The sequence below is a fragment of the Vombatus ursinus genome, unplaced genomic scaffold (genome assembly GCF_900497805.2).
Source record: "Vombatus ursinus unplaced genomic scaffold, bare-nosed wombat genome assembly UNPS02005236.1, whole genome shotgun sequence".
NCBI lineage: Eukaryota > Metazoa > Chordata > Mammalia > Diprotodontia > Vombatidae > Vombatus > Vombatus ursinus.
This window is the reverse complement of record NW_020945014.1, coordinates 4,246,722-4,269,816: the sequence shown is the minus strand read 5'-3', so window position 1 is coordinate 4,269,816 and position 23,095 is coordinate 4,246,722. Positions and strand designations below refer to the sequence as shown.

Here is a 23,095-nt window from a genome sequence, read left to right as displayed (position 1 = left end):
TTGGTTGGTTCTAGGTAGTAATATGCCGGAGCCTTCTCATACTGGCTGACCCAATTGTTAAATTTTCACTTTGAGCATATACATCTGAAATCAGCAAAGGCTACAAATCTGGGCTTGATGTATTGTTTTCTTGATTATCAAGACTTAAGAAAATGATGGAGAAGATGTTAATAATGCAGATTAAACTTAGAAATGTATCATTTATACATTCTTCCACCTACCCCAAGCCAGTTGTTGACCATCCACCAGCACACCCCTGGTTCTCCTTCTTCTCCAGTGTGGTCCTAAAATCTCTGTTCTTTGTTCTTGCTAAGCTGAGGAATCTGTCTTTCTTCTGTGTAGAAGAGACTGCAGTGCCACCTTTTGGCCACCAGAAGGTAATGAATGAATGAAAAACTTCCGCCAGACTAAAAGAAAAACACCTAAAAACTGGGCTGCAGATTATCCAGTTCTTATTCATAAATCACCATTATTTCTCATTTTTACTATTGAAATAAGCTTAGGCTGGGCTTCTACATTTATCACACTTAGGCCAAAATGGACCTGATTGTGGGCTACATTTTGTGAGGAAGCAGTTAATAATAGCTCACATTGATAGAGTCCTTTTACAAAGTCCTTCCCTTGGCTTAACCCTTTGAGATAAGAGGTTAAAATATTACTATTCCTATTTCACAGCTGTGTAAACTAACCTCAGAGAGGTTAAATGACTTCCCCAAAGTCACACCCTGAGTAAATGTTGGAACTGAGTCTCACATCCAAGTTTATGGACTGAAAGACCAGTGATCTTTCTCAAGCCATATTGCTTCAATGCTGGGGAGTCAAGAGAACCAGATTCTCATCTTAGTTCTGAAGCTGACTAGCCAGTGACTGTGAGCCAGTCATTTCAGCTTTCTGGGGTTTCAGTTTTGTCCTTGGTAAAAGGAAGAGATTGAACTAGATGTACTCCAATGTCCTTTCCAACTCTCAGGGTTTATGATTCTGTGATTTTTTTTAATAGAAAATGAATAATGGGCCAGCTAAGTGGCGCAGTGGATAGAGCACCAGCCCTGACGTCAGGAGGACCTGAGTTCAAATCTGGCCTCAGACCAAACACTTGACACTTACTAACTATGTGACCCTGGGCAAGTCACTTAACCCCAATTGCCTTAAAAAAAAAAAGAAAGAAAAGAAAATGAATAATGGTGGTAGAGTTGTCTGAATAAAAGTGTATAAATAAATAAATATAAAATAATATAAAATATATAACATAATAAAAATATAGTATTAATATAAATATATAAAATAATATAAAATAAATAAATAGAATTGTCTGAATAAAAGTGCATTTGAGTGTGTTGTGTAAGAGGTGATATGTCATAGTAGATTGAGTGATGCTCTTAGAGTCAGGAGGTCTGGGTTTGAATTGCATCTCAGATATTTTATAGCTGCATGATTATGGGCAAGTCATTCAACCTTATTGAGCCTCAGTTTCCTCTTCTGTAAAATGAGTGTATTTCACTACTTGCCTCACAGAGCTGTTGAGAGAAAAGGGCTTTATAAACTATAAGGCACCATATGAACTTACGTACTTATTAAGGAACGTGTGACTGACTGGGTTGCATTGGACTGAGGAGAGACTTGAGGCTATTGCTATAGTCCAGAAGAGAGAGAGGATAAGAGTCTGAGCTAGAGTGCTGTCTGTGTGTGTGTGTGTGTGTGTGTGTGTGTGTGTGTGTGTAGAAAAGGGAAGATATAAGAGATATAGTGTGGAAGAAGGAATAACAAGATTTGGCAATGGATTGGATATGTGAATGAGTGAAAGTGGGGAATTCATGAGCATAACATGGATGAAGAACCAGCAAAGGAGACTTAGAAGGAAGCTGTCATTGAGAAGAGAGAAGCAAGGGAAAGCAGTGACACAAAATACAAAAACCTAGGGGAAAGAGAGGATCCAGGAGGAGAAGGTGATGAGTGGTGTCAAAGACTGCAGAGATGTCAAGAAGAATGAAACTTAGAAAAAGGCCATTAGGTTAGGCAATTAAGAGATCATTGGTATCTTTTGAGAGAGCAGTTTTGGTTGAATGATGATGTTAGAAGCAAGAGTGCGCAGATTTTAGAAGAGAATGAGAGGAAGGAAGTGGGAGGAACCAAGTGTAGATGACTTTCTTAAGGACTTTAGACAGGAGGGGGAGGAGAGATATGTAATGATAGCTATGGTTGGATCAGGTAATTTTTGGGGGCATGTTTGTAGGAGCAGGGAAGGAGTTAGTAGACAGAGAAAGATTATATATTAAAGAGAATGAGAATGGTAGTGAAGACAGTGGAGAAAAGTGGGCAATTGTTGATAGAAAACTGGAAATCAGAAAAAGATGAGGGCTAAATACATAAACATACATACATACATGTGGATATATATCTTATGTATGATATTTATATAGAGATGATATTCAATCCCATAACAATAGAAAAGAGCACCAAGAACAAGGTTTGGGGATATACAGTTGCTTAGGTAGAAGGAGAAAGCGAATGAGCAAACAAAAGTGAATAAGAAGTGATCAGATATATAGAAAGAACATCAGGAGAGAGTAGTGTCACCAAAGCTAAAGGAGTTAAAAGTAGTTAAAAGCTGTCAAGAAGTCAAGGAGAACAGGGACTGTTAAAAGATTATTATTGCTGACCTTTGAGAAAGCAAGTAGAGCAGTGATATTGGAAATTGGTGTGAGCGGAAGAAATAGAGGAAATGAGTGTAGATGATTTTTTCCAGGAATTTAATTAGGGAAAAGAGATCTAAATGATAGCTAGTGGAAAGGGCAGGGTCAAGTGAAGATTTAAAAAAAATTAATATTTTCATTTTTCCCCAATTCCTTGTAAAAACAATTTTTAACATTTGTTTTTAAAAATTTTTTGAGTTCCAAATTCTCTCCCTCCCTCTCCCCCAGCCAAATGAGAAGGCAAGCAATTTGATATAGGTTATATATGTGCAGTCTTGCAAAACTTATTTCCATATTAGTCATGTTGTGAAAGAAAATACAGACAAAAAAAGAAAAATAAAGTAAGTGAAGAAAAAGTATGCTTCGATCTGTATTCAGACTCCATCAGTTCTTTCTCTGGAGATAAGATAGCATTTTTATCATAAGTCCTTCAGAATTGTCTTGGATCATTGTATTGCTGAAAATAGCTAAGTCATTCACAGTTGATTATCGTACAATATTGCTGTTACTGTATACAGTGTTCTCCTGGTTCTACTCATTTCACTTTGCATCAGTTCATGTAAGTCTTTCCAGGTTTTTCTGAGAGCATCCTGCTCATCATTTCTTACAGCACAATAGTATTCTATCACAATCATATACAACATCTTGTTTAACCATTCCCCAATTGATAGACATCCCCTCAATCTCCAATTCTTTGTCCTCACTAAAAGAGCTGCTATAAATATTGGTACATATAGGTCGATCTCCTTTTTTTTAATCTCTTTGGGATATAGACCTAGTTGTGATATTGCTTGGTCAAAGGGCATGATTTTATAGCCCTTTGGGCATAGTTCCAAATTGCTCTGCAGAATGGTTGAGTCAGTATACCATCAAGTGAATATTTTTGAAGAACGAAGGAGAATTGGATATGTTTGTAGGCAGCAGCAAAGGAGTTAGCTAGGAAGAGATTGAACAGGAATTAGAGGAAATTATCAGAAGAATAAACTTCTCAAAAAGATGGAAGGAAATAGGATCAAGATTACTAGTAAAGGGCTTGGTGTTGGCAAGAAGGGCCCCTTCATCCTTAAAGAAGAGAGAATGGGGAGATGCTGTATGGGGGTTTAATGATGTGGAGAGGAGATTCATAAAAGGTGGCATCTATTTCTTCCATTAAGCAGGAGGTGAAGTCCTCTACTGAAAGAAAGATGGACAGGGTTGGCAGAATATTTGAGGAAAGAGGAGAAAGTTTGAAACAGTTGCTTTAGGGAGTGTGATAGTCAATCAGGAAAAAAGAAAAGGATCATCCTGCAGCATTGAGAAGTCCTAGTTGAGATAAGCACCTGAATTTATAGCTGACCCCATCAGGAGATTTTTGTGACTTCCTCCAGCATGCCCATCTTTTAGCAGCCTAAGTGCAAGAGTGGAGAAGGATATGATTTAGAGTCTGGCAAACCAGTAGAGTGATAGGATAAGGAAATCAAGGATAGAGAATGTGATATGTGTGTGTGTGTGTGTGTGTGTGTGTGTGTGTGTGTGTGTGTGGAGGAGGAGGAGGAGGAGGAGTGGTAGTAGTGGTGGTGGTAGTAATAATAGTAGTAATAGTAGTAGTGGTAGTAATGGTAGTAGTAGTGGAGTAGTCATGGTAGTAGTAGTAATAGTAATAGTAGTAGTGGTAGTGGTAGTAGTTGAACTAATCTGCTATAGCGTCAAGACTTTCAAAAGAGGAAAGTAAAAAATGAGTGATAGACTGAGAGAACAAGGAGGAGTAGAATGACTGAAGCTCACAGTGAGGCTGAAAACTAGGTTTATGAGTAACAAAGCAGAGGGAGAGATGGAAAAACAAAAGATTATGACCAGAAAAGGAAATTTCAGAGTTAAGGATCAGGGAAGTGATGTTTAATGGGAATGTGTAAGTATGATCAACCTTTTAGGTAGCCAACGTAGATTGGAGTTTGTAGGTCATGGATAGTGAGAAAGTTGATGAATTGAAGGTCAGGGAGTTTAAAGGATGTTTAGCATGGGTTTTATTTTGAAATCCCCAGGTATGACCCACAGGTTGGGGTAAAGAAAAAGACTGTGAACCAGGAGAACCTTTTTCTTTGATAAACAACAAAGAGTGACCATAAGCAAAAGAAAATAAAATGATGCTCAGGATGAAAGGGAGTTTAACAGTGTCTTGGCACATGCGCGCGCGCGCGCGCACACACACACACACACACACACAAAAGTCAGAGGAGAGCAGAGACTGTGGATTATAGTTGATCTAGATATGACATGAGAGAACAGAGTTGTAGGAGGGAAAGGAAGTTTTGCCTCAGCAGCTGGCAGGTTTGAATCACCTAGATTGGAGAAGGAATAGGTTCATTTTCTAGTCATGGGACTGAGTAAGTACCACTTGGCTAAAGCCCCTAATTCCACTGTCCTATGATAACCTTTTTTCAGGGGTAGTACTGTTTTCTGTCCAAATTCTTGGAAACTCAGGGTGGGAGATAGGAAAGGGTTGAAGTCGGCAAAGAGATAAAGTTAGGTACCTAGGTTGGTCAATGTAGAATCACATACAGAATCTCAGATTTGAAAGATACTTAGTAGCCATCTAATCCAACCCATACCTCAAAAAAGAATCTCCCTCTATATCATAGCCAAGAAAGGGTCATCCAGTCCTAGTTTGAAGACCTCAAGTTGGTTGGGATAGAAGGAAGGATCCAACACTTACAGAGGTAGACCATTACACTTCGGGATAATTGTAATCATTAGGAAGTTTTTCCTAATATCAAGATTAAATTTGCCTCTCTGTAACCTTCACCCATCATCCCCAGTTCTGCTGTTTGTTCTGTCCAAGTCTAATTGCTCTTATATGTGATAGCCCTTCAGAGACTTGAAGACAGCTGTCATGTTCACCCTGAATTTTCCCCTTCCAGGCTAAATATTCTCAATTCATTCATTCAGTCCTCAGATGTTATAAACTCAAGGCTCCTTACCCCGGTTATTACCTTCCTTCAGTGGTCACCAATTTATTAATGTGTTTCTTCAAATGTGTTACCCAGAGCTGAACTTAATACTTCAGGTAGGGTCTGACTCAAGGAGAGTACAAATGGTACTGTTACTTCCTTATTCTTGAATGCTCTGTCTCTCAGTGTAGACTAAGCTTGCATTAACTTTCTATTTTAGCACACTTTTGAGTTACACTAAGCTTGTAGTCCTCTAAAACTTCCGTATATTTTCATTAAGAATGCTGTGTTTCTTCAAACACTTCTTAAGTTCAAAAACTTAAGAACACTTCTTCAAACCCCTTGCAATCTGGCTTTGGCATCATCACTCAACTGAAACTGATCTTTCCAAAATTTTTAGAATCATAGATTTTAGGGATGGAAAGGAACTTCTGTTTAGTTGAATTCCTTTTTGTATGATTGAGAAAACTGAGGTCCAGATCATTTCATTGGTTTCCCCAAGCTCACACAGGTAGTAAATGGCAGAACCAGGATTTAAACCTAGGTCTTCTAATTCCCAATATAATGACTAGGGCTATGCATCCAGTCCTGATCTGTTTTCTGAACTCTAATTCCACATCACCACCTGCCCATTAGGCATTTTTAACTGAATGTCTCAGAGACATTTCAAACTCAATATGTCCAAAACAACTCATTATCTTTCCCCCAATGCTCACTCCTCTTTCAAACGTCCCTATTTCTGTCAAGGGCACTACTATCCTTCCAGCCACCCACGTTCACAACCTTTTCACTCTCCCTGGTCCCATGTATCCAATTAGTTGCCAAATCTTTTTTTTTCCTTCATCTACATCTCTTTCATATTCCTCTTTCTCTTTACTCACTTGGTCACTGTCGTTATTCAGGTCCCTATCGTCTCTTGCCTCGACTGTTGAAATACTCAACTGACCTCCTGATTCCTTAACCTAATTAATTCCTTAACTCTCTGTTCTTCTTGCCTTGTCTTACCCTCTCTCCAATCCATCCTCCACATAGCTGCCAGACTGATTTTCCTGAAGTACAGATCTGACTGTGTTGGCTCTCTGCTATATAAACTCCACTAATGTCTTATTGCCTCTAGGATCAGATGGCTTCCATTTACCTTTCTAGCCTTACTATGTATTTCTTCCCTTCATATCCTACATATACTACAGTCTAACTGCACTGGCTAGATTGTAGACTCCTTAAGAGAAGGAATTGTTTCTTTTTTACTTTTATATCTCTAGTTTCTAGAACAATGCCTGGAACATAGTAGATACTTAATAAATGCATGTTGATTCATTGGGATTTTTTGAACACTAGTATAGGCCTTTATACTTATTTCATCAAACTTTTAATTTTTTAGAATTGGCCCAGTATTCTGTCCTATCAACAAAAATTTGTTGAATCAGGACCCTGTCATCCAATGTGTTAGCTATTTTTCCTAGGTTGCTGTTATCTGCAAATCTGTTAAGGACCTCGTCTTTGCTTTTTTCCAAGTTATTGATAAAAATGTTAAATGACACTATCCAGCACAGAATCTGGAACACTTCACTAAAGACTATCTTCCAACCTGATGTTGCACAAGTAATTTCCCCTTGAGGCTGGCCATTCAACTCATTCTATATCTATCTAGCCCACATTTTTCCATCTTTTTCAAAAGCATACCATGAAAGACTTTGTTAGGTGCTTTACTAAGATCTGCAGCATTTCCCTGATCTTCCAAAATTAGAAGTACAGACAGAAAGGGGTAATAAAGTTAGTCTGTTGTGACTTGTTATTTTTTTAAAATTAAGTTTTATTTTTAGCTCCAAATTTTTTCCCTACCACTTTTCCTTTCCCACCATTAAGAAAGTAAGAAAATGGGGCAGCTAGGTGGCACAGTGGATAGAGCACCGGCCCTGGAGTCAGGAGGAGCTGAGTTCAAATCTGACCTCAGACACATAATACTTAGTAGCTGTGTGACCCTGGGCAAGTCACTTAACCCCATTGCCTAGCCAAAAAAAAAAAAAGTAAGAAAACAAAACCCATTATGAACATGTATAGTCAAACAAAACAAATTCCTGTAATAGCTATATAAAAAAATAGCTATTCCTCTTTCTGCATTCTGAGTCTATCACCTCTCTTTCTTTAGATGGGTAGTGGCATGCTTAATCACAAATCCTCTGCAATCATAGTTTGTCCTTATGTTGATCAAAATCTTTCAAAGTTTTTTTTTTTTTTTTTGCATGACTTGTTCTCAAGTAAGTCACACTGGCTCTTTGTAATTACTGTTTCCTTTTCTAGATGTCCATTAATCATCCCTTTAGTAATATATTCTAGATTTTGGCCAAGCATCAAGGTCGGAACTCCATTATCTTATTGTTATTAAAATTGGCAGTATTTGCGCTTTTCAAGTCCCATGATGCCTTCCATATTCTCTATGTTCACTTGTTTAGTTACTCAGCATTGATATGTGCTGATTCTTTTAGCACACAGTAGTGTAGTATATCTGGGCTAGGTGAATTGCTCTTATCAGGGACAGCTAGGTGGTCCCTTACTCTCTTCTCAATTTTCTTATTTATAAACTCCCTATCTGTCTTTTTGTTCTTTTTTTTTTCTCCCTTGGCCCAAGCAAACTAGCAAAATTCGAGCTGAGCAGCTCTGCTGTCTGTCATCAGTTATCATCCCATCAACCCTGATCAGTTGTCTTATCTCTACGTTGATCCTCCTCTTCTCCAAGATAAAGCAACAAAAACCCCCATCATTTTGTTATCTTTAGCTTTCCTAGCCAATCTCAACTTATGCTATACTTTAGCATTATTCTTATAGGATCGTTCCACATTTTAAAATTTGTCCTTTTATCTATACTTGATTTCATCCTCTGTATATATCTTTTTACTTTAATGTTTTATTTTGTTTTTATATTTGCTCAGAATGGAAATGCAGGGACTGATTAGCACAGAAGCTTTGATCTGTTCTCTGCCAACATGGGTCCAGTTCAGCCTTAAGCAGCATGATAGCTCCTTGTACATTCTGCTGGTGATCAGGTCCTGAAAGAACTCACCCTTGGGGCCAGTTCCATTGCCTCATCCAAAGAACACAGGCTATGAAATACATCCAGATCCCACATGTGAAACATGCATTCAGCTTCTAATTGACTCCTATATCTGTGTGCTCAGAGATTTAATCTTGTTACTCTTTCCAGCCCTATGCACAGGCCGTCTCAGCTCTTCACTAGAGCCTAGAGCAGAAGAGCAGGGATTCGTAACCTTTTTTTTTTCATCATGGACCCCTTTGGCAATCTGGTGAAGCCTATGGACTCCTCAGAATAAGAGTTTTAAATGCATAAAACAAAATACATAGAATTACAAAGCAAACCAAGTATATTGAAATAAAAATATTATTTTTTCCCATCCAAGTTTGCAGACTTCCTCCTCCTCTCCCCTGAAATCTATCAGGTCTGTGGACCCCAGGTTAAGAACCCGTGGCCTGGAATATTTAGAGATGTCACTTTCAGATCAAATAAACTTAAAGGTCTGTAGACTCAAACTAAGGACTGGGCCTGCAACATTTATCAATGGCATTCGTGTATAGAATTACTGACTTGAGAGTACATAGACTCAACTACTGGCCATTCTAGGCCCTTTGTAGTGACGTCATCCTCAAAGAACTACTGATTTGAGGGTGCATGGCCCCAGGTTAACTACCTGACCTAGAACATTTAGAGATGTCATTCTCATAGAACTTGAAGGTTCGTGGGTCCAGGTTAAGGACCTGGCCTAGAACGTTTAGAGATGTCATTTTCATAGAACTAGATTGACTAGAACATTATCTTGCTGTTTTGGTAAGGTTCCATGGAAGTTTTGGGTTTCATAGAATGTCATCATGGCTCTAATTTTAAGAGGGACTTCTCTTTGAAATGAAGGGCACCAGAAGCAAATTGACCCTGAAACATTCAGAGATTTCTACAACTACTGGAAAGAGACAGAGGCAGAGGCCCAAGAAGTCAATCTTCCACATGAGGTCATCGAGCACCTAGATAAAAATGAATGTGTCTACAAACTGTCAAGCTCAGTCAAAACAAACTTTGGAGTGGGGAAGATAGCAATGACTCAGAAGCGCTTGTTCCTCCTTACAGAAGGAGGCTACGTGGAAATTTCCACCTTCAGAAATATCGAGGTAAGGAGGAAGTCATTGTAACCTTGTCATCTTGTCTTAGTGTGAGAATAAGTCCAGTGTCTTACTTGAACTTGTCAAAAAATTGATCACAGTACAGAACCATGACCACAAGGAGATGGGGGGAACTTGAGTCGAGGCAGAGGGGGCACCTTCACTTCATGAAAGTGAGTGCTAGATGATTGAACATGGATAACCTATATCAAATTACTTCCTTTCTCAGGGAGGGGGGAGGTGAAGCAGGGAAAGAAAAAATTTGGAATCAAAAATTTTTTTAAATGAGTATTAAAAATTGTCTTTACATGTAACTGGGGAAAAATAAACTATTTTTAAAAATTAATTATTTTTTAATACTTTTTAAAAAATATTTTTTAAATATAATATTTTTTAAATGAGTGCTGCTTAAGGTTCAGGACAGGAAGATGCTCTGTTTAGCCGGGGCTAACTCTCTTCCTAACATCCAGAAGAACCTTACTCACTAGGAGTCTTCCTTACTTCCCATAGCCCCCAGTTGATTTTCGCAGATCCTAAACCCTTCCCTCATAGCAGCAGTCAAGGAGGAGGGTCCTTGAGATGACTATGGCAGCTGCCCCAAAGAAGTTCTTCAAATATGAACGTGGTCACCACCAGACTCTTTCAGTGGTGGATGAGACTTCCAGTTGAGGTATGAAGAAGTAGTGCTGGGGATCTTCCTTTAGTAGTAGTTGGCACAATGGATAGAGTACTTAGAGTCAGGAAGACCTAAGTTCATGTCCTTCCTCATATACTTACTGGCTGTGAGATGCTTGGTAAAGTCCCCAGCCGTCTGGGCTACAGTTTCCTCAATAATAAAATGAGGAGATGGCACTTGACATCTTAAGATCTCTTTTAGCTCTAAATCTGTGATCCTAATGATTCTGTGATGATGCTGTAGCTTTCCCTAGGTTCCTTCAAGGAGTCCTTCCTACAGAGGTGGGTTCTCCTCTCAGATAGATGAGACCAGCTAATCCAAGAGAGTTGGGGAATATGGAAGAAACCCAAGGGCCTTTGAGACTAAGATTCTCTCTATTGGTGTCTAAGAGAGGTCTGAGCTAGAGGTTGAACTCTTAAGCATCACCTCTCCACCCCCCCCACACACCTTAAAGAGCCATTTATTAAGTCCTTACTATATACAAAGCACTATGCTAAGTGCCGGGAATACACATGGGAAAATAGGACAGTCCCTGGTCTCAAGGGGCTCACATTCTAGTAGGGGAGACAATACATATGGAAGGTTTCAACTACAATTCAGATGAAGGGGTCCCATGAGCTTAAGGGCACAACATCAAAGGAGATGGTCATGCCTCTTCTTTAATGTAATTTCCACTGATAAAACGATATCAGTTTCTGATGTTGAACCATTTGACATTGCCAAGGACTTTGGTGACTGGAATTCTCTTCTCTGGGTCTTTGATAGATGTGACTTTAGCAGCTACAGGAACAGTAGCCAGGCTGCATCTCTAGGTGCTTCCTTGGCTGGAAATGTTGCTGTTCCCTAAGCTGTCAGGTTCAAGGCCCTGTGCTTTCTCCATCTAGGTCTGAGGGGAGATGGTGGACGTGGTCATGACGTCTTTCTGATTTGCCAGGCCCACGCTGCCTGCCTTATCTCTCTCAGTGTGGCTTGCTGCTTCGGGTAGGCCAGCTTGCTTGCCTTTTGAGTGGTAGTCAGTAAGCATGGCTGCTCCCTTGTCCTCAGGATTTACTCCACCAGAGGATGACTGTAAGGCCTGTCTAGATGCAGGACTGGTGGTTTGGGGGCAAGGTTGGAGAGGAACAGTGCTGCCATTTACATGGCTCTGCTGTTCATCTACCTGTTGGTGTTCATTCAGCAGTTGTTGCTGGTGGGGGTGAGGAAGGTGGGCCACTCCTCAGTGATGACTGTGTAAGCTGGACTGGAAGCAGGTCTGGCGGTTTGGTGGTCACTGCCATTGCCAAGACTCTTGGTTTCAGGTTGGTTGATATGAAGTGGTCAGGGCATTGATCTCTGGTGAGGCTTATCAGAAGAAACAACTTTATGTCAAAGTGTGAAATCAGCAGCTAAGTGGAATAATAGCTAGAATTCTAGGCTTGGATTCAGGAAGACCCTAAGTTCAAATTTTGCTTCAGATACTTACTAAATGTGTGACCCTCGGGCAAATCACTTAACCTCTGCTGCCTCAGTTTCCTCTTCAGTAAAAAGGGGATGATGATAATAACTCCTACTTCCCAGAGTTGTTGTGAGAATCAAAAGAGATAATATATGGAAATTTACTTATAAACCTTAAAGTGCAATATCAGTGCTAGCTACTGGTATTAGTTTTTAGCATATTTAAGTGTTACTATTACTATTTATATTTCTAGCATGCAAGCTTAATTCTTTGTTTAACAGTTGTCTTTTAAATTCAAAGTTTATTCAAAAACTAATTATTTTTTTTCTGTCTAGGAAATGGGAAACTTTATACTACTTGTATAATTAGCCACAGTGGATAAATAAAGCTCTGGGCCTGAGTCAGGAAGACTGAATTCAAATCTGGCCTCAGATGCTTCCTAACTGTGTGAACCTGGGCAAGTCACTTAACCTTTGTCTGCCTCAGTTTTCTCAACTGTAAAATGGGGATAATAATAGCACCAACCTCACAGGGTTATTGTGATTCTAAAATGAAATAATATCTACAAAGCACTCTGTGAACCTTAAAGTGCTATGCAAATCCTTAATATTTTGTTGTTGTTGTTGTTGTTATTATTATTATTATCATAGGATCTAGAACTGAAAGAGACCTCAGAGACCAGTCTTCCCAAACCTCCTGCTAGAAATCTTAAGAAGTATTTAAGTACTTAAGAAACTAAACTCTTTTAAAAAGCTTTCTAAGAAATCAATTATGTGCTAACAACTGGTATGCTCCTAATTGTAATTTTCCCCTGCTTATTAAAGCAGCTCTCAAATGATGCTACTCCCAGCCATGCCCCTAACCAGCTGTTACCTCAGCATATCTCTTGACCTCTCTGGAGCTCAGTTTCCTCATCAGTAAAATGAAAGAGCTGGGCTAAATGACCTCTGAAGTTCTTTCCAGTTGTAGAATCTATGAACTCTTTGGCCACCCTTCAAGTATGTATTAATTAACAGATGGCAACACTGCAATCTTTAAGAATATTCTTTAATTCAAACAAAAATTCAATTTACTTTCTTCTCCATTTAGTTTAAATTGGTAAAGGTTTGGTTTTATCTTGGAGATTTTGGGGGATGAAGGGAGGTGCTTTGGAAGTCTATGGAGCAGCTGAGTGATGAAGTGGATAGAATACCAGCCCTGCAGTCAAGAGGACCTGAGTTCACATTCAGCCTCAGATACTTCCTAGTTGTATGACCGTGGGCAAGTCACTTAACCCTGTTTGCCTCAATTTCCCCATCTGTAAGTGAACTGGAGAAGAAAATGGCAAACCACTCCAGCATCTTTGCCAAGAAAACCCCAAATGAGGTGATGAGGAGCCGACACCACTAATTGACTAAACAACAATAATGGAAGTCTATAATCCACCTTTTTTCCTTTCCCTTTTGATTACAGGAAGTGAAAAGTACAACTGTAGCCTTTCTGGTTCTGAGGATACCCACTCTAAAAATTAAAACTGTTTCCAAAAAGGAAGTCTTTGAAGCTAATCTTAAAACAGAGTGTGATCTTTGGCACCTGATGGTGAAGGAGATGTGGGCTGGGAAGAAAATGGCTGATGATTATAAGGTCAGAGAAGTTGAGGTTGAATTGTTTATTTGTCTGTTTCTTTTCATCAATGCTGATCTCATCACATCAATTTCTTTTGCCAGAATGTCAAACTGCTGAGCTCTTAGGCACTGGTCCCATAAAATACAGTCATTTGAACCTGATGTCCACATTGCAGTCTCCTGCAGATAACCAAGCTGTTTCTGCATTAGGTCCAGTGAGGTCTTAATTATCAAAATCTTGAAAAGACCATATTGCCCGTCTGTCTCCAAAAAAAGACTTGGTAGCGCTTGGGTGGATAACTATCTCATGTGGCTGCCATTGCTCTAGTTCTGGGTAAGAGGGAGAAGTTACAAAGAAGCTCGACTGTGTTGGCTTTGGCCAACCAAGAATAGATCTCATCTGAGATTTTTTTATTTTTTATTTTTATTCCTCTCTCCCTTGAGGTGGCTGTAAACACTTAAAATAATTGGTAAAATCTTAAAAGTTTTTTTCAGTTGGGCAGCTAGGTGGCACAGTAGATAGAGCTCTGGCCTTGGAGTCAGGAGGACCTTAGTTCAAATCTGCCCTCAGACACTTGACACTTGCTAGCTGTGTGACCCTGGGCAAGTCACTTAACCCTGATTGCCTCACCAAAAAGGAAAAAAAAGAGAAAAAAAAAGTTTTTTCAGTCCACAGTGTTGGGCCCATTCTAAAAGACCTAATCATTGAGGTTTGCACTGAAACATACTGTATGCCCAAATCTATTAATTGCCCATACATATACTTTTTTTTTGTGAGGCAATTGGGGTTAAGTCACTTGCCCACGGTCACACAGCTAGTTAAGTGTCAAGTGTCTGAGGCTGGATTTTAACTCAGGTCCTCCTGACTTCAAGACTGGAGCTTTATTCATGCGCCACCTAGCTGCCCCCCATACATATACTTTTAACATTTGTTAGTCTACTTTTTTCCAACTAAATGTATAAAACTATCTTTTGACTTGTGGTATGTTATACATGTGGTTTCTGCAGCTTGGTTACTATTTCCAACAATACACAACTACATCCTTTCCCTATTATTCTGATGCCTCCTCATGGCATGGAAGTGACCCAGTGAAATCAACCAAAAATAAGCTCAAGTGGACCCCACCACATGGGAAAGGCTTTGAGTGTGTGCCTAGGTTCAAAAGTGTGCCTGTGGTTCCAGCTAAGCACAAAGAGGTACTTGATCAAGTAATGACATTTCTGGCTACAGCTATGCATGAACTGGACAAAACCACAAAATGGCACCTATCTTGTAGCCCTTTTTCTGCTTCTGTAGGGATGGAGGTAGAGAGGCAGAAAAGGAAGGAGAGAGTACTAAGAATCTCACAATTCTGTGACTCTGTGACCTTCCAATCCGGCTGGGAAGTTATCCATTTGGTTTTATTAACTATGTTACGTGTTTTCTTTTTCATTAGTGTAGGCTGTATTGAGTTTAGAGTAAGAAAAAAATCTATACAAAAATCTCAAATGCATAGGACATTTCAGTCTATGTTATTTTAATGCCTTAAAAATAGAAATATATTATTAATTGTTTCTGTAAAAACATCTTCATTTCAAGAAGCATATATTAAACACCTACTATGTGTAAGGCATGGGGGGCAGAGATAAAGAAGACAAAATAATAAACCTGTCCTCAAGTCGCTTACAGCATTACTGGAGATACTTAATTCCAGAAGAATTTATCTGAACAGAGGAGGGAGGTAGGGTACCTAGGCTGTGTTGAATGAAAGTAATTGGATTAATATGAATGTGTATGTAGAGCCTATATCACATTGTCTTGGGAAGTGGGAAGGGGGAGAAAATTGAAAACTCAAAAGCTTATGGAAATGAGTGTTGAAAGCTAAAAATTAATTAAAGAAACAAAAGAAAAAGAAAATATTTGGGGAGGGTCGGCCACGTGGCAGGTAGTGTAAGGACTGAACTGAATAGGTTTTAATTGGTTTTAATTGGCCTAACCTTACAGCAGGATTGAGCAGAATGAATGTAAGTGCTAGATTTGGAGTCAGGAAGACCAGAGTTTGAATCCTGCCTCTGATACTTAGTGGTTGTGTGATGCTGGACAAACTGTCTAACCTCTGTCTGCCTCAGTTTTGTCATCTGTAAAAAGGGAATGATAATCGCATTTACCTCACAGGGGTTAATCTTGTGAGGATCAACTGAGACAACATATGTAAAGTGCTTTGTAAATTTGAAAACCTTATATGAATACTGACTATTGTCATTGCTTTTATTATTATTATTATTATTAGAATTTTATTTATGCCTTTTGTTTTTCTATCATAGTCATGTTTAGATATGCTATCCATGTTGACCTCCTACCACCACCCTCGTTATTATGTTTTTAACAATGGTATTACAAATTAATGTTGGTTATGGGAAGGTTGTGTGGGTTACTAATAATAATGACTCATCCTCATGCAGCACTGCCACCCTTAAACAGATGAATAATTTGACATTGATTTGCTGGTTCTTTCTCTTCTAGGATCCCCAATATATCCAGCAAGCACTGACCAATGTTCTGCTAATGGATGCTGTGGTTGGTGCACTTCAGTCACCGAATGCCATTTATGCTGCCTCCAAATTATCTTATTTTGATAAGATGAAGACTGAAAGTAAGATTAATATTTTTGGAATAGCAATATTCAATCCTGTTTCTAATCTAATGGGCATTTTGTTATATCATTCAAAATCATTGCCCTGATTGTCTCAAATCTTTTCTAGGGATTGTTTAAATGGAGGGGGTTTTGAAGTTAGGGGGGATTATTTTTCCTTTAGAATTAATTTAATGTCTTGTTCTTTATTTTGTGTGCAGTTTACTTGCTATTATTGCTCATTTGTGAAATGATCCGCTGAAAAATCTTCTTTGTTTTTTGTACAGCTATCGGTGTACAATGAACAAGGCAAATTAGCAAATTCAGCTAGAAAATAGGAATAGAAATTGTTTCTTTTTTAAAACCTACAGTTAACTCTTTAAAGACTGTCCTGATTTGCTGGAACGATTTGCCATGAGGGCTGACCACAGGAATTCTCAAGATTCAGCACTGGAAATCTCATTTCCAGCAGGACCCAGAGAATTTTGCAATGACGTGCATAGCATGTGCATGAGATAGTTATTTTTATGCTCATCAAGTGACTACCACTTGTACCCAAAGTGCAGGAAGGTCTTCTTTCTGTAGGAGAAGGAGAGGAACAAGGCTTCACTCTCCAGGCCATCAGGGAGAATAAAATGTTCCTTTAAGGAGTAGAATCAGGGCTTCAAGGTAAAAAACAAAGTGAAGAAGGGGGTCCTGCCCTGTGTCAGGAAGAAAGAGATATGGCAGAAGAGAAGGGAAAGAGGCCTCCTTTAACACGCAGAACAGAGTAGTAGTAGAACATACTTCCTAAAGAAGAGGGTTCTGGGACTTCCTTCAAGTAATAAATCCATAGGTGCTATCACCAAAGAGGTCATCTCATAAGGGTCAGAGTGATCAGAGAGTGGTGACTGGGGATTCTCTTCTGAAGGGTGCCGAGGCAACCGTTTTTTAACTGGACTTAGCAATAGAAAGTTTGTTATATTCCTGAGGCATGAATCTATGACATGATGGAGAATCTTCCTAGATTGTTAAACCTGACAGAGAGAGAGAGAGAGAGAGAGAGAGAGAGAGAGAGAGAGAGAGAGAGAGAGGGAGGAGAGAGAGTGAGTGTGTGTGTGTGTGTGTGTGTGTGTGTGTGTGTTGGGCAGCTAGGTGGCTCAGTGGATAGAGCACTGAGCCTGGAAATCAGGAAGACCTGAGTTCATGTCATCATATATAACCTGAGTTCATATCCTTCCTCAGACACTTTACTAGCTATGTGATCCTGGGCAAGTCATCTCACCTCTGTTTGCCTCAGTTTCCTTATCTGTAAAATGGGGATAATAGCAGTACCTACTTCACCGGGTTATTGTGGGGATTGAATGAGATAATGTATATAAAGCATTTTGCAAACCTTAGACCACTATATAAATGCTAGATACTTTATGAAATTGTTGCTGTTGTTGTTGTTCATTTGTTAAGTCATGTCTGACTCTAAATGCCACCATGTGGAGTTTTCTTGGCAAATAGATTAGGCATAGAGGTTAAGTGACTTGCCCAGGGTCACACAGCTAGTATGAGGCTAGATTTAAATTCAGGTCTTCCTGACTCCAAGCCCAGCACTCTAGCCACTGAGCCACCTAAGCTGCCTTTTTCATAATATAAAATACAATTCTTTTTCATAATATAAAATACAATTCTTTCTAATCCCTCATATATTGGGATTATTAATTATAGTACACATTATTAATATTGTAACATAATATATAATGCAAATTATTCCTATACAAATATTATATGACCTTTTAGCAAATTTCCTGCCTCTCTTCTCCCCACAAAAAAAAAGTGTAGTTCAGTAGAGAAAGAAGAAATCATGAGATCATTGGATTATCCTTCACAGTTTAGCTTAAGTCCTATGTATTACAGGGGGCCTTTACCAATTCCCCCAAGTGAGTGCTCTCCTTCTCAAAATTACTTTGTATCATTTTTCATAAACTTATCTGTATACGTTTTGTCTTCCCTAGAAAGAATGCCACCTCCCTTGATTTTGTGTACTCTGCAGCTAGCATCATGCCTTGCACATATGTAGTAGGTGATTAATAAATACCCTTCTTGCAAACTTAACTAATTTTCAAACCATTTGCTTTGTCTATTTTAGTGCCTATGTCAGTCCCAAAAACAACTTCAGAAACATTGAAGCATAAAATAAATCCCTCCTTAGGAGAAACTTGCCCACAAGCCATAGATATCTTGTTATACACACCAGGTGAGTTGGGTGTGGCGGGAGGGGGGAGGTAGGGGAGGTTGGCATTTTTAAACAAACATTAGTTTATATTTTAAGTTAAGGGCAACCTTGGGGTGAGATGGAGAGTTGGAAAAAAGTTGTATAAACATGGGCAGGGCTGTCTGTTCTGGAGGAAGATGTTCCTGCCTCTCTGTATATCCTACTTCTTCCATCTTCTTGCAATCGTTAAAACCTGTCTCCTCACAGAAGACACTGCAGCCTTAGGCACTTTCTCCAGTCCTAGTTGCTTCTTCTCTCTTAAAAATCCTGACCCATTGGCCAGAAGGAAGAGTTGGGATGCTCATTATTCCCCCGCCACTTCCAAAGTCTCCTTTAGCTGACATCAGTCAGCAACTTTTCCTCCTTTGATATTCATTTTATCTGTAATAATGATGACAATAGCTCACGTTTATCTGTATCATCCTGCCCGTATCTTGGTTGTTTTAGTCTGCTGACCCTTGGATTAGTCTTCCCCTGACCTTCTCAAGTTCAGCCCCTGGCTCATTCTTCTTTTCCACGCTGTCTGGGACATCACTGTACATGTTGATGTGCCCTCAAGCATCCTGACCTACCACTTCATCAGCCTTCCCTTCATTCCACCCCAGCCAGGCACAGAAATGATCATACCTTTGGTCTCACCATCACCCATCACTATTCAGCCTACATGATCCAAAACTCTGAAAAGCTTCTCTCAACTTCTTATCTTCCCCTCTGTCCCTCTCTTCTTCTTCATTCATCCTAAAACTATTTGTCATGGTTATTGCGACCTCTAGTCACTCTATCCTTGCCAACTTTCCAGTCTGTCACCTCTGTTTTGACTTCAGTTTCCTCACTTTACATTCTTGACCCTGTAGTTAACCAAGTCAGCTTTACACTGATGCCTCCCTTTAAATGCCTTGTCTCCTAGCCCACTGCTGCTCATGCTTTTCCATACACCACTCTCACCATGTACTTCCTCTGCTTTTCCTTGCATGCTGCTGAATATTACTGAACAATGTCATGTAACAGTGCGGAATGGATCTCCCTGTAAAATTGATGCCATCCTCTCCCATCTTCTCTGGGAGCTCTGATCATCCCTCGATCATCTCCACTTTTTTTTTTTTAACTACCTTGAGTGTCTTTTTCACTGGCTCCTTCCTTGCTGACTGAAAACATGCCCAGATTCCCCCTACACTCCATCTTTAAAAAACTATCATTTGAATCTTCCATTGCCTTAAGCTGTCCTTCTATATCCTCTTTTGTATTTTTCCTGATTTTTAAGCAAACACCTAAAAAAATAGCTATCTACACTCATTCCCTCCACTTCATTGCTTCTCACTCATGTTTCAGTACCTTGTAATCTGGTTCACAACCCTGCCAACTCAACTGAAATTGCTCTTTCCAAAGGTACCTACAAACTCTTAATTGCTAGATTCAGTGGCCTTTTCTCAGTTCTCATCCTTTTTTTATTTCCCTGCGTCTTTTGAGACAATTTAATCAGCCTTCCTCCTGGATACTCTGTCCTGCTTATTCATATTTTTATTCTGTGTGTCTCCTCTGACTCATCTGACTGTTCCTTCTTTATTCTCCTGTGCTGATTCACCATCCGTGTTCCATCCCCAAACATGGATTTTCCTCTTCTCTTTTTTCTCTGCATGCTCCCTCTTGGTAATTCAATCAGTTTCCTTTGGTTCCTTTATCATCTCTATGAAGATGATTCCCAAATCTACATATTCTGTCCTCATCTCTTTCATGAGACATCCCTGGCTGTCTCCTATACTTCTCCACCATATATCTCACAGGCATCAACATATCCAAAACAAAACTCATCTTTCCCTATGAACCTTCCCCTCCTCCTCACTTCCCCATTCATGTTGAGAGCACCATCGTCCTTCTATTCTCCCAAGTTCAAGACCTTTGCTTTATCTCCCATAACCGATCAGGCATCAAGTTGTATCAATTCTGAGTCCACAACACTTATTGCATCCCCAGCAGCATGGCCATCCCCCTAACTCAATCCTGGACTTCAGCAATAATCTCCTAACTAGTCTTCTGCTTTCCAGTTACTCCTTTCTATAAGCCAACATCCACACAACCACCAAATTGATGTTCCTAAAACACAGGTCTGAACGTTTGACTTCCCCACTAAAGTGTCTCCCTTTGTCTAGGATAAAATGCCAAGTCTTCTGCTTAGCATTTAAAGCTTCTCACAGTCTGGCTCCAGTGGGACAGGCCCTCTGTGCCCACATGGTGGGCATTTAATAACCACTTACTTATGCCTAGTATCATAATACCCTAGATTTAGGGCTGGAGTGACCTCAGATGTCAATAGGTCCTGCTTTCCCTCGTTAAAGTTGGGTAAACTAAAGTTCAGAGAGATGAAACGTTTCCTATGGTATCAGGGAATAAACGGCAGAGCTGGAATTTATGTGCAGATTGCCTCACTCCAAGACCAGTGTTCGTCCTTCTGTTGAGCTGCTGAAGGCTGGCCCTCTGCATGTGATAAATACCACAGTGCTTCTTGCTGTCACCTTAATAAGATTTTTTTCATTTTAGTTGTCAATTTCATGAAAAGTCATAGGAGCATATTACCTTCTGTTAATTAAATTTACTTCAAAAAGAGTATTTCTTTTTCTTTTTCTTTTCTTTTCTTTATATTTTATTTTTATTTGAAGCAATGCACATGCATTCCTTCAAATAGACAAGTAGTTGAGCCTTCAATCCACAAGAAGTTGATTCTTTCAAATAGAACAAGTAGTTCAGAAAGACAGGTGTCGTGTTCAGTTAAAGTTGCTTTTAGAATGGAGGAGAATTGGAACAGCTAGGTGTTGCAGTAGATCGAGCACTGGACCTGGAGTCAGGAAGACCTGAGTTCAAGTTTGGCCTCAGGTACCTACTATCTTTGTGACCCTGGGGACTTCTGCCTCACTTTCCTCAGTTATAAAATGGGAATAATAATAGCACCTACCTACTTCCCCGGGTTGTTGTGGGGATCACATGAGATAATATTTATGAAGTGCTTTCTAAACCTTAAAGCACTATGAAATGTAAGTGATGAGGAGGAGGAGGAGGATGGTGAAGGAAATGAGTGAGAATCCATGTAAGTGTAGTATGGTACCCGAGGTGCATGCATTCACGGACACTTTTATAAATTGTGGCTTTGTCTCTCATTTTGCATATATGTGCCGTGTCCAACAACTTGAAAGGAAACCTATTCAAATCCTTGTGCCATCCTGCTATAAAAGATTATCGAGTCACTGGACGTCACAGTTAGAAGTGACCTCAGTGACCATCTAGGCCAGGGGTTCTTAATCTGGGGTACACAGACCCAACAGATTCATGAGCTTAGATGGGGAAATATTACTGCTTTATTTTCCCTATAAATGGTTTCCTTTGTAATTCTATGCATTTGATTTTAAGCATTTTGAAACGTTATTCTGAGAAGGGGGCCATAGACTTCACCAGAATTCCTGGGCTGAGACTCCATGATGTAATCCAACCTGGGCCTAAATAAGAACCTCTCTATGACATACCCAAGTGGTCATTCATTTGGCTTTTGCTTGATGACCCCCAGTTATGGGGAACCCACCACCTCCTAAAGGAGCTGATCCTATTTTAGGTAGTTCTAATTGTTAGTATTCTTTCAAGTTAATATTTGTCCCTTTACAGCTTCTATTCACTGCTCTTAGTTTTCCCTTCTTATTCCCAAGAAGAATCATTTCTTGTGTTGTTCAGTTGTTTTCACTTGTGTCCAACTCTTCATTGACCCCATTTGGGTTTTCTTAGCCAAGATACTGGAGTGGTTTGCCATTTCTTCTTCAGCTCATTTGACAGATGAGAAACTGAGGCAAACAGAGTTAAGTGGCTTACCCAGGGTCACACAGTTAGTAAGTGTCTGGGGCCAGATTTGAACTCAGGAAGATGTGCCCTTCTGCTGAAGCCCAGCACTCTGCACTATGGCGCCACCTAGCAGCCCAAGAAGAATAATACATGACCACAGTCATATACTTGATTGGTCCCTCCCAGTACATCTTGCCAAGTCTTCTCTTTTCCAGGCTAACCATCATTCATTTCCTTAACTGATTCTCATCTGGTTTGATCATAAACTCTTTACCACCCAAGTTATTTCTCCTCGGGCTCCTCTACAGCTTATCAGTGTTGTTCCTAAAACGTGATGCCCAGAACTGAACACAGTACTCCAGATGTGGTCTGACTGGGCTGAGGTTATCACCACCATAGTCCTGCACACTCTGCCTCTCTTAATGCAGCCACAGGTTTTATCAGCTTTCTCAGCTGTTATATTTGACTCACTGGTCTGACAGGATCAACTAAAACTCCCAGTGCTTTTCCAGATAAACTGTCCAGATAAACATGCTTCCCCCATATTCTCCCCATAAAGTTGATTTTTTTAACCCAATTTCCTCATCTGCAAAATAAAACATTGGACTAGGTGATTTTTTAGATTATTTTCTAGCCCTAAATTTTGCAAGTGACCAGTTTTACCATTGTGTTAAATCTGATTTCCCTCGCTCACATTTCATTTTCTTTTTTTAACTTCTGATAACTTTCCCTGGTAAATGATGCATTTGTGTACTCTTGATTCTTCAACCCCAAATTCTGCTTTTCTTCTTCTCTCCCTGCTCCAGTTCATGCTTCATTCAGCCACTAAAGTGATTCTCCTAGATCGCAGGTGTGATCATGTCACTCCTTCCTACTCAATAAACTACAGTGACTCCCTTTTGCCTCCAGGATCAAATGTA

The 23,095-nt window shown here is 39.7% G+C and overlaps 1 protein-coding gene across 2 annotated transcripts in view; it reads left to right on the top strand.

The window, feature by feature from the left end:
• Positions 1-23,095, top strand: part of DENND3 (DENN domain containing 3) — a 113,723-nt gene that overhangs the window by 72,803 nt on the left and 17,825 nt on the right. For both annotated transcript variants that reach the window (XM_027844952.1, XM_027844942.1), the window contains exons 14-17: positions 9,540-9,793; positions 13,348-13,518; positions 16,003-16,132; positions 18,231-18,338. In XM_027844952.1, the coding sequence (XP_027700753.1) occupies positions 9,540-9,793; positions 13,348-13,518; positions 16,003-16,132; positions 18,231-18,338 (663 nt within the window). The remainder of the gene's footprint in view (positions 1-9,539; positions 9,794-13,347; positions 13,519-16,002; positions 16,133-18,230; positions 18,339-23,095) is intronic.